The sequence below is a fragment of the Somniosus microcephalus genome, chromosome 1, assembly GCF_052327205.1.
Source record: "Somniosus microcephalus isolate GS21.2 chromosome 1, FLI_Smic_1.0, whole genome shotgun sequence".
Taxonomy (NCBI): domain Eukaryota; kingdom Metazoa; phylum Chordata; class Chondrichthyes; order Squaliformes; family Somniosidae; genus Somniosus; species Somniosus microcephalus.
Window position 1 is genome coordinate 226,333,703 of NC_140987.1, and position 18,852 is coordinate 226,352,554.

At 45.1% G+C, this 18,852-nt stretch overlaps 1 protein-coding gene across 5 annotated transcripts in view; it reads left to right on the top strand.

Moving 5' to 3' along the window:
- The window catches only part of LOC147124655 (uncharacterized), a 176,738-nt gene that overhangs the window by 59,230 nt on the left and 98,656 nt on the right, over positions 1-18,852 (top strand). For all 5 annotated transcript variants that reach the window (XM_085991062.1, XM_085991090.1, XM_085991079.1 and 2 more), the window contains one exon: positions 11,696-11,900. In XM_085991062.1, the coding sequence (XP_085847188.1) occupies positions 11,696-11,900 (205 nt within the window). The remainder of the gene's footprint in view (positions 1-11,695; positions 11,901-18,852) is intronic.

Genomic DNA, 18,852 nt, shown 5'->3' on the forward strand with positions numbered 1-18,852 from the left:
ACATATTGGGTTTGAAAGGAGTCCTGTCCACATTGTAAGAACTCCATTCCCTTATTCCCGTTAACTAGCTCTTCTGTCCAATTAATATCGGGGTAGTTGAAGTCCCCCCATGATTATTATTCTATGTTTTTTACTCATTTCCCTAATTTGTTTGCATATTTCTTCCTATACCTCCCTTCCACTATTAGGTGGCCTATAGACTAGCCCTATTAGTGTGTTTGATCCTTTATTATGTTTTATCTCTATGCACATGGATTCTATTTCTGTCTTGATGATGGCCACTTTTTTCTACTGCCATTGTTATCCCTAATAAGTACAGCTACTCCACCTCCCCCTTTTCCCCCTCTATCTTTTCTAAATATGTGTAATACCCACTGGAAATGTTATGTACGCTAAGTATGGTTATCAATCTTTAACTTAGACACTATTATCATTGTTATAAATCCCTGGGTTAAAGTTGCCCATGTGAAGGTACGGCAAGAACTTTTAAGGACACAATGTGACTAAGAGCAGACTTTCCATAATTCTGCACCAGTATCAACTGTTGCAGACAGTGAGGCTGCGCAGTCTCCAGGCAGAAACCCCAGGAGGAAGGGGTGGAGTCGGGTTTTTCGCGCGGGAAACGCGAGCGACTGGAAGAAAAGAGGGCAGGAGCTCTGAAAAGAGGGCTCAGGAGGCAAATGGCTGCCGCATCCCGTCCCGGGCTTCCAAACTCGGCCGCCGCCCTTCGTATTAGTAGCTCTGCATCCAGAACTCAAAGTGGGATTCAGTGATCGTGAAGAGAATTCAACGAAGGGGTTCGGAGTCGTAAGTCTTGCAGACATTATACATACCATGAGCTCCAACTTAAGCGCGCCAACGAAAGAGTGCACTCGAATTTGGACACAGGGACAGATTCTCCTTTGAATCCATATAAATGGAGAATGTATGTTTATTATGTCTAGATTCATTCTAATGTATGCAAATGTCTAATTTAGGTCATTGACCCGTAATCTTCTTATACTGTCTGACGTTAAAACTATAAAGTAAGATAATTAGAATTAAGCCATTGTAGTAGTGATCTCCTTACTGGACTATAGAATACTGTCTACAACAGAGACCACATCTCACATATCTAGAGAACCGTGAAGGGGTTACATTTTGGGGGCTCGTCCGGGATTGTGGTCTATTTATGTCAATAAACTAACAGTATTGAATGCTCATTGCTAAGAGAGTGGTTTGTGGTTTCTACTGGGCTGTTTGAGCATAAAAGATGGATGTTATTGAGGTTGAAGCTTGGTGCAAACGGAAGCAGATAGCTACTACCCATGCCATTGTGCTGAATGGTGTTGCTAACGATGACCCTGATGATGTCTTGCTAAGGGCTCTGAATTGTGTCAAAGCCTTTGGAAAGGTTAGGATAGTTGAGCGCTGCTTGGATACAGCTACCAAGAAGCAGTTTGTGTTGATCCAGACATCAGAGAACCTGAGAGGTCATGGTTTACCTGAGGCAGTTGGGCTTTCTGAAGAGGCTGGTCCCTGGCCAGTTCAGTTTGTCCCTATTACTACTAAGGAAGAAGGGTTTCAGACCAAGTTGTTGTCATTCTTGAGACAAGAAGGAAAGACTGTTGCTGATGTCAAAGGTCTGATAGGTCTTTCGGCCCTGGATATGAACACTCGGTCAGTGCCATTAGTTCTCTGGTGGATAAATGCACCAATCTGCCCTTCGAGGCTCAGGGATACCGTAAGCTCCGTATGTTCTCAGGAGTGAGACCAACTCTCAGTGGGGAAGAGGAGTACGACGCCTGGGCTGAGCAGACCCTGCCTCTGCTAGAGGAATGGCAGTGCAGTGACAATGTGAAGAGGCAGAGAATAGTAGAAAGCCTTAAGGGTCCTGCTGCTGACATTGTAAGATTCTTAAAGGCGCAGAACACCTCTGCTACTTCCTTTGACTATATGCAGGCTCTAGAAACTGCCTTTGGAACTACTGAAACCATTTCAGATTTGATGGTCAGATTCAGAAGCACATTCCAGTGTGAGGGAGAGAAGCTGTCCAGTTATCTGCTGAGAATAGACAAACTGCTGCATTGTATGGTACGGAAAAGAGGGATTGAGTTGCCTGAAATGAATCGATTCCGCATTGAACAGGTTGTGCGAGGTGCATTGCTCGAAGACGTGACTGCTCTTCGCATACGCATGACCCATAAGTTGCGAGATCCACCTACCTTCACTGAGCTGCTAAGGGAAGTCAGAGAGGAGGAGGATATGCTTCAGGCCCGGAATGTAGCAAAGAGTGCTGTGATGTCCAAGCTTGTGACTCCTGTTACAGTTCCTACTCCTAAGGGTGATGTCAACCCTGAGATGGAACTAAATGTCATGAGAGCCGAGATGGCATATTTTCGGTCTAAGCCCAACACAGAAAGGGATGACGCACGGGTGCAAAAGGTTGAACACCCTGCGAAGTCTAACAGCAAAATGAATGATTCCTTTAAAGGATATCCCCATGAAGGAGATAGACCTGGAGTCTTTTGTTATAACTGTGGAAAGGATGGACATTTCAAGCGAGAATGTAGAGGTGAGGAAAATCTAAAAAAAGTAAATGACCGTCTCATAAAACTTACCAAGAAGTCGGGAAACTACAAAGGGGCACAGTAACGGAACGGCCTGCTGTCCCTGTAGTTAAGACACGTTCCGCTAAGTGCAATAATAGACGAGGGGATATGAAAGACATCATACCTGAAGGTTTAGTAGGGCCGAGTTCTGCTGTATCAATACAGATTGAAGGCATTTATACTAAAGCTATCCTCGACACGGGTTCTCAGGTTACCATACTGTACAGATCCTTCTATGACCGATACCTGACGCATTTGCCGTTAACCCCAATCAGTCTTCTGCTGATCTGGGGCCTTAGTCCTGCTGATTACCCATATGATGGCTATTTGTCGCTGAGGTTGGAGTTCTTAGAAGCTGATGTAGGGACCACTGAGACCATTGATGCACTTGTGTTGGTTTGCCCTGACCCCATGGTGAAAGGTGAGGCTTTCACACTGGTTGGCAGTAATACACCCATAGTGAGACGACTCCTGACAAGCTGCAAAGAGCAGGGAGGTGAAAACTTCTTGAGCACCAGATACATTCACCCTGTTTTCAAAAAGGCTTTTGAGAAACTGCCTGAACTTTCTTCCGACGTCGATGATAGCAAAAGAGGAACTGTGTGGTACGTTCGAGCCAAACCTATCACCCTGCGTCCTGGAGGAGTGGCTAGAATCCCTGGGATACCAAAATTCCCTGGAATGCCAGGTACTGAAGCCATTCTGAGAGTCACCTGATGATCCTGCAGAAGAACCACGGTTTCCAAATGAGCTTCTGGTGAGACCAGAGTTGCAGACCCCGACAGCTGTGATGTCAAGGAGAGTTACAGTGACCGTGAGGAATATGTCAGGCAAAGGAATCACATTGAGGAAAGGAATGCCGATTGCGCATCTGTTTCCTGTAAATGTACTGTCGTCACATGTGAAGGAAGAGTCCAAAGTTAACTCAACCGGAGATCTGACACCCTCCTCCTTCAACTTTGGAGATTCATTCGTTCCTAAAGAATGGAAGGGCCGATTAGTCAGGAAGATGATGGAGAGGAGTTTTCTCTACTCATGAGTTTGATGTTGGTTGTAGTAAGAGTACTCGCCATTCTATCAGAATTACCGAGGATAAACCCTTTCGTGAGAGGTCTCGACGGCTGGCACCAGCTGACATCGAAGCAGTGAGACAGCACCTGTCGCAGTTAAAAGAAGCTGAGATCATTACCGAGTCCAGGAGTCCTTATGCATCTCCTATAGTGGTGGTGAGGAAAAAGAACGGAAAGATTCGGATGTGTGTGGACTTTAGGACGCATAACAGACGTACTATTCCCGACCAATACACCGTTCCAAGAATTGAGGATGCACTGGCTTGTCTTAATGGAAGCAAGTGGTTCAGTGTGTTGGATCTCAGAAGTGGATACTACCAAATACCGATGAGTGAATCGGACAAAGAAAAGACAGCCTTTATATGTCCAGTTGGGTTCTACCAATTTGAAAGGATGCCACAGGGAGTTTCAGGCGCTCCAGCAACTTTTCAAAGAATAATGGAACAAACAGTTGGGGACATGAACTTGCTCGAAGTATTGGTGTCCTTGGACGATATCATTGTGTTTGGGGCAACCCTTGAAGAACACGAAGCTCGGTTGCTGAAAGTGCTTGGTCGCCTGGAGGATGAAGGTCTCAAGCTATCATTGGACAAGTGTCAGTTTTGCCAAACATCCATGTCCTATGTGGGGCATATTGTATCACAGGATGGAGTAGCCACAGATCCATCCAAGATCGAAGCTGTTACCACATGGCCCAAACCGAACACGGTGACTGCCTTGCGGTCATTTCTTGGGTTCTGCGGATATTACAGGCGCTTTGTGCAGGATTACTCCAAAGTGGCCCATCCTCTGAATCAGCTGCTGGCTGGTTACCTCCCACCAGCCGAGAGGAAGAAAAAGGCTAAAGGTAAAGAGAACAAGGACTACTTCAAACCCTCTGAGCCTTTTGGTGTTAGATGGGATGAGAAATGCGAAGAAGCCTTCCACACCTTAAAGCAAAGTCTTACTCGAGCCCCCGTGTTGGCTTTTGCAAACCCACAGCTGCCATATGTGCTACACGTGGATGCCAGTCAAGAAGGGTTGGGTGGTGTGTTGTATCAGGACCAAGGAGCAGGACTGAGACCTGTAGCGTTCATCAGTCGCAGTCTTACGCCATCAGAGCGTAACTACCCAGCTCATAAGCTAGAATTCTTGGCGTTGAAGTGGGGGGTGGTGGATAAGCTGCAGGATTATCTGTATGAAGCGAAGTTTGAAGTGAGGACAGACAATAATCCATTACCCTATGTGTTGACTTCGGCAAAACTTGATGCCACCGGCCACCGCTGGCTTGCTGCACTATCTGCTTACGACTTTAGTCTCGGGTACAGACCTGGGAACCAGAACATTGACGCAGATGCTCTGCCTCGTCGCCCACACTACCAGAAACCAGAGTGGAAAGATGTTGCTTCAGCAGATGTGAAAGTAATGTGTCAGATGTCCGTGGTATCTGGACCAAAGAATTCATTTCATGCCCGAGAGATTGACCACTTGGGAGCGTCAATGCATGCTGTTCCCCAGGCATTTTGCAACCTTTCCAGTTTGGATGTACAAAACTTACCCATGTTGTGTTCATCTGAAATATCCAAAGCACAACAGGAGGATCCCTGTATTCATGAGGTGTTTTCAGCTCTCCGTCTGGGTGATATTACACAGATCGACAAATCAAAACATCCTGACTCGTCTGCTCCTAAGAGAATGGGACCACTTGGAAATTAAAGAGGGAGTGTTGTGTAGAATCACTCACCCACCCACTAAACCATGTCATTCACAGTTGGTCCTGCCTGAAAAGTACAGGGAAATAGTGATGAAGTCTTTGCATGATGACGCAGGTCATCTGGGAGTAGATAAGACCTATGGGTTGGTCAAGGACAGATTCTATTGGCCGCGTATGAAGTCTGCGGTTGAGGAGTTCTGCAAGTCCTGTGCACGCTGTGTCCAGAGAAAGACTTTACCTAAAAGAGTTGCTCCTCTGTTTCACATGCAAAGTGATGGACCTCTAGACCTTGTCTGTATGGATTTTCTGTCCATCGAACCCGATTCCAGCAATACCGCAAATGTCTTGGTCATTACAGATCATTATACTCGCTACGCCCAAGCTTTTCCCACAAAGGACCAGAAAGCATCCACCGTTGCCAAAGTGTTGTGGGAGAAATACTTCATCCACTATGGACTGCCAAAGCGAATACACAGTGATCAAGGTAGAGACTTTGAAAGTAGACTTATACATGTTGTTGTCCATGCTCGGGATTGAGAAGTCAAGAACAACTCCATACCATCCTCAGGGAGATCCTCAACCTGAGCGGTTTAACCGTACTTTGTTAGACATGCTTGGAACGCTGGATTCAAAGCGAAAGAACAAGTGGAGTCGGCACATTGGACATCTTGTTCATTCTTATAATTGTACCCGAAATGACGCTACTGGTTTTTCACCGTACTACCTCATGTTTGGACGTGAAGCGAGGATGCCGGTGGATTTGTGTTTCGGAGTATCCAGTGATGGCACATCACAGAGAACTTACCTCAAGTATGTATCTGACATGAGAAAGGAATTGCAAGCTGCTTATGAACTTGCTGAGTCTGTTTCTGCCAAACAGAATAAAGGAAATAAGCAGAGGTATGACCAGAAGATCCGTTTTTCCCAACTCATGCCTGGTGACCGAGTTCTCATACGGAACCTAGGACTTCAAGGGAAACATAAGTTAGCAGACCGCTGGGCTTCTACACCTTACATTGTTGAAAGTCAAATGTCACAACTACCTGTGTTTCGGCTAAAACCTGCAGGTGGGAATGGACCCATAAAAATACTGCACCGGAATCATATCCTGCCATTGGGACAGCAAGTGCGTCTGGATCCGCCAGCGGATAATGAGCCGACTCCTAGTAGGAGAACCCTGCAGAGAAGAAGAAGAAGGAAAAAAACGCTAAACCAGGAAAACTTTGTTCCAGAAGACAGAAAACCCATGACAGTGTGTGGATCATGAGGAACCTGATAAGTCGGAAGATGAAGAATGGGATCAATGGTACGACCTCCCAGAAAGACGCATAAGACAGAATCTGGATGAATTGTCTGAACCATTTAGCTCAGACTTGGACACGGCCTGGGAAGAACCAGATGCTTCCGAGAAGGAGATAAGAGACTGAAAGGCATGATAACAAAGGAACCAACGCCTCCAACGTAGTTGAAGGAACTGAAGACCGGGTATCCGAAATAAGGAGCTCACAGCGAGTTAAGAAGGTTCCTGAAAGATTGACATACAGTACACTAGGAGTGCCAAGTGTAATGATAGCCCCTGCGGTTCGATATGTTACCTCCCTTTATACATGGTTGGGAAGCATGCAACCACTTATGTGTAAAGTTCATTAGTCATGGGGACATGCCTATATTTGGTAGGGGGGGGAGTGTAATACCCACTGGAAATGTTATGTACGCTAAGTATGGTTATCAATCTTTAACTTAGACACTATTATCATTGTTATAAATCCCTGGGTTAAAGTTGCCCATGTGAAGGTACGGCAAGAACTTTTAAGGACACAATGTGACTAAGAGCAGACTTTCCATAATTCTGCACCAGTATCAACTGTTGCAGACAGTGAGGCTGCGCAGTCTCCAGGCAGAAACCCCAGGAGGAAGGGGTGGAGTCGGGTTTTTCGAGCGGGAAACGCGAGCGACTGGAAGAAAAGGGGGCAGGAGCTCTGAAAAGAGGGCTCAGGAGGCAAATGGCTGCCGCATCCCGTCCCGGGCTTCCAAACTCGGCCGCCGCCCTTCGTATTAGTAGCTCTGCATCCAGAACTCAAAGTGGGATTCAGTGATCGTGAAGAGAATTCAACGAAGGGGTTCGGAGTCGTAAGTCTTGCAGACATTATACATACCATGAGCTCCAACTTAAGCGCGCCAACGAAAGAGTGCACTCGAATTTGGACACAGGGACAGATTCTCCTTCGAATCCATATAAATGGAGAATGTATGTTTATTATGTCTAGATTCATTCTAATGTATGCAAATGTCTAATTTAGGTCATTGACCCGTAATCTTCTTATACTGTCTGACGTTAAAACTATAAAGTAAGATAATTAGAATTAAGCCATTGTAGTAGTGATCTCCTTACTGGACTATAGAATACTGTCTACAACAGAGACCACATCTCACATATCTAGAGAACCGTGAAGGGGTTACATATGTTATACCCTGCAATGTTTAATTCCCAGTCCTGATTTTTCTGTAGCCATGCCTCAGTAGGAGTTAGATATATTTCTTAAGGCTAAAAGGATCAAGGGCTATGGGGCGAAAGCAGGGACAGGGTACTGAATTTGGATGATCTCATTAAATGGCAGAACAGGCTCGAGGGGCCGAATGACCTACTCCTGCTCCTATCTTCTATGTTTCACAGTAATCCCTACCATGTCTGGTTCCTCGCAACGCATGATTGTTTTATTACGGACACTTTAACTCATTTTTAATAGCAGTTCCTCTCACTTTATTTTTAACCCTCTTTTTAAACTCCTGTTCTATAACACTATTTATTCCCGGGCCATCAATGCCCTCTCATACTTTATTATTTGCTATGCTCTCCTTTCCTGTTTTGTTTATATTTAGGCTGGTTTCATTTCTTGTAAATCCTTCCCCCACCGTCTTACTAGTTTGAAGCCTTTGCCACCTCCCTATTTACCATAAATGGGTCACTTTCAGGTTGGCAAACTGTAACTAGTGGGCTGCCGCAGGGATCAGTGCTGGGGCCTCAACTATTTACAATCTATATTAATGACTTGGATGAAGGGACTGAGTGTACTGTAGCCAAATTTGCTGATGATACAAAGATAGGTGGGAAAGCAAATTGTGTGGCGAACGCAACAAATCTGCAAAGGGATATAGATAGGCTAAGTGAGTGGGCAAAAATCTGGCAGATGGAGTATAATGTGGGAAAATGCGAGGTTATCCACTTTGGTAGGAAAAATAAAAAAGCAAGTTATTATTTAAATGAGGAGAGATTACAAAATGCAGAGGGATCTGGGGGTCCTTGCACATGAATCACAAAGTTAGCATGCAGGTACAGCAAGTACTTAGGAAGGCAAATGGAATGTTGGCCTTTATTGCAAAGGGAATGGAGTATAAAAGTAGGGAAGTCCTGTCGCAACTATACAGGGCGTTGGTGAGACCACACCTGGAGTACTGCCTACAGTTTTGGTCTCCTTTTATTTAAGGAAGGATATACTTGCATTGGAGGCCGTTCAGAAGGTTCACGAGGTTGATTCCGGAGATGAAGGGGTTGTCTTATGAAGAAAGGTTGAACAGGTTCGGCCTATATTCATTGGAGTTTAGAAGAATGAGAGGGAATCTTATTGAAACATATAAGATTCTGAAGGGACTTGACAGGGTAGATGCAGGGAAGATGTTTCCCCTCGTGGGGGAATCTAGAACTAGGGGGCATAATTTCTGAATAAGGGGGCACCCATTTAAAACGGAAATGAGGAGGAATTTCTTATTTGAGGGTCGTGAATCTTTGGAATTCTCTTCCCCAGAGAGCTGTGGAGGCTGGGTCATTGAATATATTTAAGGTGGAGATAGACAGATTTTTGAATGATAAGGGAGTCAAGGGTTATGGGGAGCGGGCAGGGAAGTGGAGTTGAGGCCAAGATCAGTTCAGCCATGATCTTATTGAATGGCGGAGCAGGCTCGAGGGGCCAAATGACCTACTCCTGCTCCTGCGTCTTATGTCTTATGTCCTTATTTTTCTAGGACACGGGTCCCATCGGTGCAGCTCCTTCCTGTCCCAGTACTGGCGCCAGTGTCCCATGAAAAGGAACCCCTCTTTCCCACACCAGCTTTTTAGCCACATGTTAATTCTCCTGATCTGACTGATTTTATGCCAATTTGCATGTGGCTTGGGCAGTAATCCAGAGATTATTACCCTTAAGGTCCTGCGTTTTAATTTAGCTCCTAACTCCCAATACTCCCTTAGCAGGACCTCCTCCCTGTTCCTACCTATGTCGTTTGTTACATAAGAACATAAGAAATAGGAGCAGGAGTGGGCCATTTGGCCCCTCGAGCCTGCCCCGCCATGGCTGACCTGATCTTGGCCTCAATTCCACTTTTCTGCCCGTTCCCCATAACCCTTGACTCCCCTGTAGTTCAAAAATCTGTCTCTCTCAGTTTTTAATATATTCAATGACTTCGCCTCCACAGCTTGCTGGGGTAGAGAATTCCACAGATTCACGACCCTCTGAGAGAAGAAATTCCTCCTCTGTTTTAAATGGGCAACTCCTTATTCTGAAACTATGCCCCCTAGTTATAGATTCCCCCACTAGGGGAAATATCCTCTCCGCATTTACCCTGTCAAGCCCTTTCAGAATCTTATGTTTCTTATACGTGCAAATTGGCATAAAATCAGTTAGATCAGGAGAATTAACACATGGCTAAAGGGCTAGTGTGGGAAAGAGGGGTTCCTTTTCATGGGACACTGGCGACAGGAAGGAGCTGCACTGATGGGACCCGTGTCCTAGAAAAATTCTTCTAAACGCCAATGTGTATAGGCTCAACCTTTCTCATAAGACAACCCCTTCATCCCGGGAATCAACCAATTGAACCTTCTCTGAACTGCCTCCAATGCAAGTATATCACTCCTTAAATAAGGAGACCAAAACTGTACGCAGTACTTTGGGTGCAGTCTTGCCAATGGCCTGTACAGTTGGAGCAAGAATCCCCTACTTTTATACTCCATCCCCCGTGCAATAAAGGCCAACATTCCATTTGTCTTCCTAATTACTTGCTTTACCTGCATGCTAACTTTGTGTGTTTCATGTATGAGGACACCCAGATCCCGCTGTACTGCAGCATTCTGTAGTCTCTCTCCATTTAAATAATATTTTGCTTTTCTATTCTTCCTACCAAAGTGGATAACCTCACATTTTCCCACATTATACTCCATCTGCCCACTCACTTAACCTATCCATATCCCTTTGCAGACTCTGTGTCCTCCTCACAACTTGCTTTCCCACCTATCTTTGTATCGTCAGCAAATTCGGCTACAGTGCACTCGGTCCCTTCATCCGAGTCATTTATATAGATTGTAAATAGTTGAGGCCCCAGCACTGATCCCTGTGGCACCCTACCAGTTACAGTTTGCCAATCTGAAAATGACCTGTTTATCCTGACACTCTCTTTTCTGTTAGTTAGCCAATCCTCTATCCATGCTAATGTATTGCCCCCAACACCATGAGCTCTTATCTTGTGCAGTAACCTTTTATGTAGCACCTTATTGAATGCTTTTTGGAAATCCAAATACACTGCATCTACTAGTTCCCCTTTATCCACCCTGCTTGTTACATCCTCAAAGAACTCTAATAAATTTGTCAAACACGATTTCCCTTTCATAAAACCACGTTGACTCTGCTTGATTGCATTATGATTTTCTAAATGTCCTGGTACTACTTCCTTAATAATGGATTCCAGCATTTTCCAAATGACAGATGTTAGGCTAACTGGCCTATAGTTTCCTGCTTTCTGTCCCCCTCCTTTCTTGAATAGTTTGTTCCGACATGGATCACAACAACTGGATTTACCCCCCCCCCCCCCCGGCCTTTTCCAAATTCCTCTCCAGCTGCCACGAGATATCGCTTACCCTGGTGACACAAACTTTGGGATTCTTGTTCTTGTTCTTGGCTGCAGAGGATGCTATTTATCCCCCTAATTATAGAATCCCCTATCACTTCCACATTTCTATTCTGCTCTTACCTCCCAGTATTCATCTATAGTTAAGGCTCATGAAAGGGCATATCATTGGCCAGAATTACTGGTGGTTAGCTGGCTCCTTGTAATAATTTGCTTTCAAAAGAACTAACGTACATTTCCAGATGGCGGTCTTTATGAAGGAGTTGAGGAAGGACCGCTTGAACATTGTGGCTCGTATGTTAGTTCAAACCGTGTCCTTCCTGTTGCTTATCCTGCAGTTTAATGTGGAAACTGACTTTTTTAAAAAAAAAAAAGGTTTATTCAGAGCACTTTGTTGTTGGTTTTACAGAGACTACATAATCTCATTATCTGTCCTTCTTTCATTACAGATCATTACAGTTTCACTAAATGTGTGGAACTAGTATCTGTGCCATTGACTGAGACCACAGCAGATGATGATGAAAATGACAAATTAGTTGGGTTAGAAACACACAAACCAAGAAGCAGCCTGTTGAGTGGGAAGAACAAGGAAGCAAACGTTGTGAATGCATCTCAAACTCTTTCAAGACTTCCACAAAGAATTAATTCAAAAGGGTACGAAAGCCAGTCTGGCACTACAAGTAAACTCAATATAGGCTTTCTTTTTTGGTTTCTTCCAGCTTCCCCCCTCAAAGGTGAGCTAACTATTGTTGATGCATGGTTCTACAAGTGATGGCACACACAAGTGGCTTTTCTTGATGTGTAAGCCCAGACAGCGAGTTCTAGCATGCAGAGCGAGCTCAGGCCAGTAAGTCGACTTAGCTTAAATTTAACCATTCCTCACGTGCCATTTTCGCTGGGCGACGAGGGTTAAAATTGAGGCCACCGTTTTGAAAACAACAACTTGTATTTATATAGCATCTTTAATGTAGTAAAACATCCCAAGGTGCTTCACAGGAGTGTAATCAGAGAAAAATTGATGCTGAGCCAAAGAAGTAGACGTTGGAACAGGTGAGCAAACAATTGGTCAAAAAGGTCGGTTTTAAGCAGCTTCTTAAAGGAGGAGGGAGAAGTGAAGAGGCAAAGGGACTTCCAGAGCTTAAGGCCTAGTCGGAAGAAGGCATGGCTGCTAATGGTGGGGTGAAGGAAGTGGGAAATGCACAAGAGGTCAGAGTTGGAGGAACACTGAGTTCTCTGAGGGTTGTAGGGCTGAAGGAGGTTACCGAGATAGCAAGGGGTTGGAGGGATTTGACCACTATGAAGTTTAAAATTGAGGCGTTGGTGGACCGGGAGCCAATGTCGGTCAGCGAGCACAAATCCAGCCAATAGAGCAGTCCAGTTCACACAATTAACTGGAATTAAGGACAGTTAGGTAAGCTCTGGAACACTTCCTGAGCACAGTAGAATGTATGGTGAGAACATGATGAGAAATAGCAAGGGGAGGAAAACGTTAGTGGGTGTGATATATAGGCCTCCAAATAGTAATATGGAGGTGAGGGAAGGCATAAAAAGGGAAATTAGAGAAGCGTGCGATAAGAGCACAGCTGTCATCATGGGTGACTTTAATTTACATATTGATTGGACTACCCAAATTAGTAAAAATTCTGAGGAGGAGGAATTCCTGGAATGTTTTCGGGACGGTTATCTGGACCAATATGTCGAGGAGCCGACTCGAGATCAGGCCATTTTAGACTGGGTATTGTGCAATGAGAAGGGACTTATCAGCAATCTTCTTGTACGAGGCCCCTTGGGTCAGAGCGATCATAATATGATCGAGCTCTCAGTCGAGATGGAGAGTGAGGAAATTGAATCAGAGACTAAGGTCCAGAACTTAAATAAAGGGAATTACGAGGGTATGAGACGGGAATTGGGTAAGATTGATTGGGTGGTGTTTCTGGGGGGATTGACAGTGGATAGACAATGGCAAGCATTCAAAGATAGAATGGAAGAATTCCAGAACATGTTTATACCGGTTTGGCATAAAAATAAACCTAAAAAGGTGACTCAACCGTGGATAACGAGGGAAATTAGGGACAGCATAAAATCAAAAAAAAGGGCATATCAACTGGCAAAAAAAAGCACCAGACCGGAAGATTGGGGGCAGTACAGGATACAGCAAAAGAGGACAAAGGGATTAATCAGGAAGGGGAAAATAGAATACGAAAGTAAACTTGCAGCAAACATAAAGACAGACTGCAAAAGCTTTTATCGGTATATCAGGAGGAAAAGACTGGTAAAATCCCAAGTCGGTCCCTTGCAGTCCGATTCGGGAGAATATATAATGGAGAATAAGGAAATGGCAGACCAATTAAACTCATACTTTGGTTCTGTATTCACAAAGGAGGACACAAATAACCTCCCAGGAATATCGGCAAACATAGGGACTAATGAGAGGGAGGAGCTGACAGAAATTAGTATCTCTAGGGATATGGTGTTGGGTAAGTTGAGGGGACTGAAGGCCGACAAATCCCCGGGGCCTGATAAACTACATCCTAGGGTACTTAAGGAGGTGGCCCTGGAGATAGCAGATGCTCTAAGGATCATCTTCCGGAACTCCATTGACTCGGGAACAGTACCCGTGGATTGGAGGGTAGCTAATGTTACCCCAATATTTAAAAAGGGGGGTAGAGAGAAAGCAGGGAATTATAGACCAGTAAGCCTTACATCGGTTGTGGGCAAAATGCTAGAGTCCATTATTAAGGATAAAATAGCGGAGCACTTGACAAATGGGGAAAGGATCGGACAGAGTCAACATGGATTTACAAAGGGTAAATCGTGTTTGACTAATCTGCTGGAATTTTTTGAGGAAGTAACTGGTAAAATAGATGGGGGAGAGCCAGTGGATGTAGTGTACCTTGACTTCCAGAAAGCCTTCGATAAGGTTCCACACAAAAGATTATCATGCAAAATTAAGGCTCATGGAATTGGGGGCAAAGTATTAACGTGGATAGAGAACTGGCTGGCGGATAGAAAACAGAGAGTTGGAATAAACGGCTCGTTTTCGGAGTGGCAGGCAGTGACCAGCGGGGTGCCGCAAGGATCTGTCCTGGGACCCCAGCTGTTCACAATATATATAAATGATCTGGATCAGGGAATTGGATGCAATATTTCCAAATTCGCTGACGACACTAAACTAGGAGGAGGGGTGGGCTCTGATGAGGATGTCAGGAGGCTACAGTGCGATTTGGACAGGTTGGGGGAATGGGCGGATACGTGGCAGATGCACTATAATGTGGATAAATGCGAGGTTATCCACTTTGGGGGTAAAAACAGGAGGGTAGATTATTATCTAAATGGCAATAGATTGGGAGATGGGGAAGTGCAGAGGGACCTGGGTGTTCTTGTGCACCAGTCACTGAAGGAGAGCATGCAGGTGCAACAGGCGATTAAGAGGGCAAATGGTATGTTGGCCTTCATATCAAGGGGGTTCGAGTATAGGAATAGGGATACCTTACTACAGCTGTACAAGGTGCTGGTGAGACCGCATCTGGAGTATTGTGTACAGTTTTGGTCGCCCCATCTGCGGAAGGATGTTCTTGCCATGGAAAGAGTGCAACGGCGATTCACCAGGCTGATACCTGGAATGGCGGGAATGACCTACGAAGAGAGATTAAATAGTTTGGGCTTGTACTCACTGGAGTTTAGAAGATTGAGAGGGGATCTCATCGAAACATATAAAATTATGGCAGGCCTGGACAGGCTGAATTCAGAGAGAATGTTTCCAATGGCCGGGGAGCACAGAACCAGGGGCCACAGTCTAAAAATAGCGGGCAAATCATTTAAAACAGAGATGAGGAAGAATTTCTTCACTCAAAGAGTGGTGAGCCTGTGGAATTCCCTGCCACAGAGGGCTGTGAAGGCTAATTCAATAAATATTTTCAAGAGAGAATTGGATATATTTCTGAAGGCTAAGGGGATTAAGGGTTACGGAGAAAAGGCGGGGACGGGGTACTGAACTGGTAAGATCAGCTATGATCTCAGACGAAGATCAGCCATGATCTCATTGAATGGCGGAGCAGGCTCGAAGGGCCGAATGGCCTACTACTGTTCCTATCTCTATGTTTCTATGATGGTCCACTAGATCAATAATGGAGGAGGAACTTCCCTCTGCTTCCTTTGTCAGGATGCAATCCTACTACTATGAGACTGACTGAGTCATAGGCCTAGATTTTCAGTATGCCGTGAAGTGGGCTTTTAGGCGTGCGGGGGGCCAAAATCCCGAATTCGGGGGTCCCGACACCATCCCGCCCAAAACCCGCCTCCACGTAAGTTTCAGAGGAGGCAGATACCCGCCCCGCACTGGGACCCGCCGACCTGAGGCGGGATGGGATTAGTGCCAATTAACTGCCAGTTAACAGGCAGATTTTAGCCTAATCCCTATTTTGAGGGTTGTCGTGTGGGATTCCCGACGGCTCCAAACCACGCCAGGTTAGAGCAGGCGGGCCATCAGGTTGAAGGTCTTGGAGGGGTTGAGATGTCGGTGTTCAGGTGAGTGATGGGTGCATGAGTGCAAAGGTAAGTGTGTTTGGTGTGTCTAAAGTGTGTAAAGAAGTTTAAATTACCTGTACTTACCTTAACAGCCTTTCTTCCTCTAGGCGTCGGGAGTCCATCATTCAGCCGGCAGTGAAAGCAGAATGGCTGCGATTTGTCAAAAGTGACAGCCTGCAACTTTCAGTGCCGGTGAGAGTTCTAACTGAGTCTGTGTAGAAGGACTCTGGTTAGAAGTCAGACTGTCAGTGTTTGACAGCTTCAAACAGCTGTGAAACACTGATATTTCCTCTGTCAGCACGTCTTGACAGATGAAATTTCAGTCTGACGTCACCTGTTGCCGTGTGGCCCTTAATTGGCCAGCGGGCTCAACAAGGTCAATCAAGGGAAAATCGCGTGGATTGGCTGGACGTCGATGGAGGCGGGACTAAAACCCGAAAGTTGTAGTCCCGCCTCCTTCCCGACTGCTGAATGAAAATCCAGCCCATAAGATTACTCTTTTGCTCAGGGTAGACAACATAGCTGCAGACACACTCTCGTCTCAGTTCACCCTCACAAGTGGAAGCTGCACTGTAAGCAACTTGGAACATTTTCAGGAAATAGATCTGTGCTTCTTTCTGAACTAACACTAGGTCCTATATTAGTGGTTGAGGATAGAGGGCATGCCAGCCTGGAGGGGGTTGTCTCCTACAAGCAAAAGTTTCTGTATGCATTTCTTGTTTCCCTGAATCTTTAATAGATGAGAGCACAACAACAACTTGTATTTATATAGCACCTTTAACGCAGTAAAACGTCCCAAGGCACACAGACAGACATCTCATTGGCCCTGCAAACTGTAGGTCTTGGACAACATTGCAATGAGCAAAGGCAGAATCCCACTGCCTTGCACAAGAGATCTCCTCTCGCAGTTGGTTGTTCAATACTGCAAGCAAATATAAGAACATAAGAAATAGGAGCAGGAGTAGGCCATTTAGCCCCTCGAGCATGCTCCGCCATTCAATAAGGTCATGGCTGATCTTCTACCTCAACTCCACTTTCCTGCACTATCCCCATATCCCTTGATTCCTTTAATATCCAAAAATCTATCGATCTTGGTCTTGAATATACTCAACAACTGAGCCTCCACAGCCCTCTGGGGTAGAGAATTGCAAAGATTCACCACCCTCTGAGTGAAGAAGTTTCTCCTCATTTCAGTCCTAAATAGCTGACCCCTTATTCTGAGACTGTGACCCCTGGTTCTAGACTCCCCAGCCAGGGGAAACATCCTCCCTGCATCTACCAGTCAAGCCCTGCAAGAATTTTGTATGTTTCAAGAGATCACCTCTCATTCTTATAAACTCTAGAGAATATAGGCCTAGTCTACTCAATCTCTCCTCATAGGACAATCCCCCCCTAACCCAGGAATCAGTCTGATGAACCTTCGTTGCACTCCCTCTATGGCAAGTATATCCTTCCTTAGGTAAGGAGACCAAAATTGTACACAGTATTCCAGGTGTGGTCTCACCAGGGCCCTATATAATTGCAGTAAGACGCCTTTACTCTTAAACTCAAATCTTCTTGTAATAAAGGCCAACAATACATTTGCTTTCCTAAGTGCTTGCTGTACCTGCATGTTAACTTTCAGCGATTCGTGTACAAGGACACACAGGTCCCACTGAACATCAACATTTCCCAATATCTCTCCATTTAAAAAATACTCTGCTTTTCTATTTTTCCTACTAAAGTGGATAACTTCACGTTTCTCCACATTATATTCCATTTGCCATGTTCTTGCCCACTCGCTTAGCTTGTCTATATCCCTTTGAAGCCTCTTTGCATCCTCCTCACAACTTGCATTCCCACCCAGCTTTGTATCATCAGCAAACTTGGATATATTGCATTTGGTCCCCTCATCCAAATCATTGATATAGATTGTGACTAGCAGAGGCTCAAGCATTAATACTTGCGGTACCCCACTAGTTACAGCCTGCCAAGCTGAAAATGACCCGTTTATTCCTACTCTGTTTTCTGTCCGTTAACCAATCCTCAATCCATGCTAGTATATTACCCCCAATCCCATGAGCCCTAATTTTGTTTAATAACCTTGTGTGGCACCTTATCCGAATGCCTTCTGAAAATCCAAATACACCACATCCACTGGTTCACCCTTATCTATTGTGCTACAACCTCAAAAAAAAAACTCTAACAGATACGTCAAACACGACTTCCCTTCCATAAATCCGTGTTGACTCTGCCCAATCCTATTATTATTTTCTCTTCCCTGTTACCACGTCCTTAATAATAGATTCTAGCATTTTCCCGAGTACTGATGTCAGGCTAACTGGTCTGTAGTTCCCCGTTTTCTCACTCCCTCCTTTCTTAAATAGTGGGGTTACATTTGGAGGCATTTCAGTTCAATGTCTGGCTATTAAAAGATGACTACTATTAGAGCATGGTCTCCCATCTCTGGTGTAAACCGATAAATTCAATTAGTGGAAGCCGTGGGGGGGGGGGGGGGGGGGGGGTTTCTAAAGGATATACACAATACACAGGCTTATATAGCCCAAGTGGCAATTACCGGCATTACGCACGCCTGGGGCTCTTACAGGCACATACACCATAATTGCTCTTAAAGGCACATACACCACAATTCCTCCCCTTCTAGCTAACTAGTACATCATATCTTAAGTAATTATTAATTACATGTTATATGCAAAATAATATACATTGCTGTATTAATTAATTATAAGTTAGTCTCTCAGGAGGCTTCCTGACTCGGTCCGGATAACGCCTCGGGGGTGTAGTAGTTTCTGGTGGTGTAGTAGGTTCTTCTGGCGAGGCTGATTCGGCTTGAAGGCCAGTGTCGGGTTCATCGGGCTCCAGTATCACCGGATCGGAGGTAGATATGGGTATCTCTACTTCATCGTTAGATGTATAGAGTGGTGGTGTAGGTTGTCTCTTTTCGGATGACTTGATGATTTGGTCAGCATGGCGCCTTATTATGCTGTCTCCGATGTCCACGGTATACATCAGTGGTCCTAATCGTGTGCAGATAGTTCCAGGCTGCCACTTCTCGGTACGGTAGTCCCGGGCCAAAACC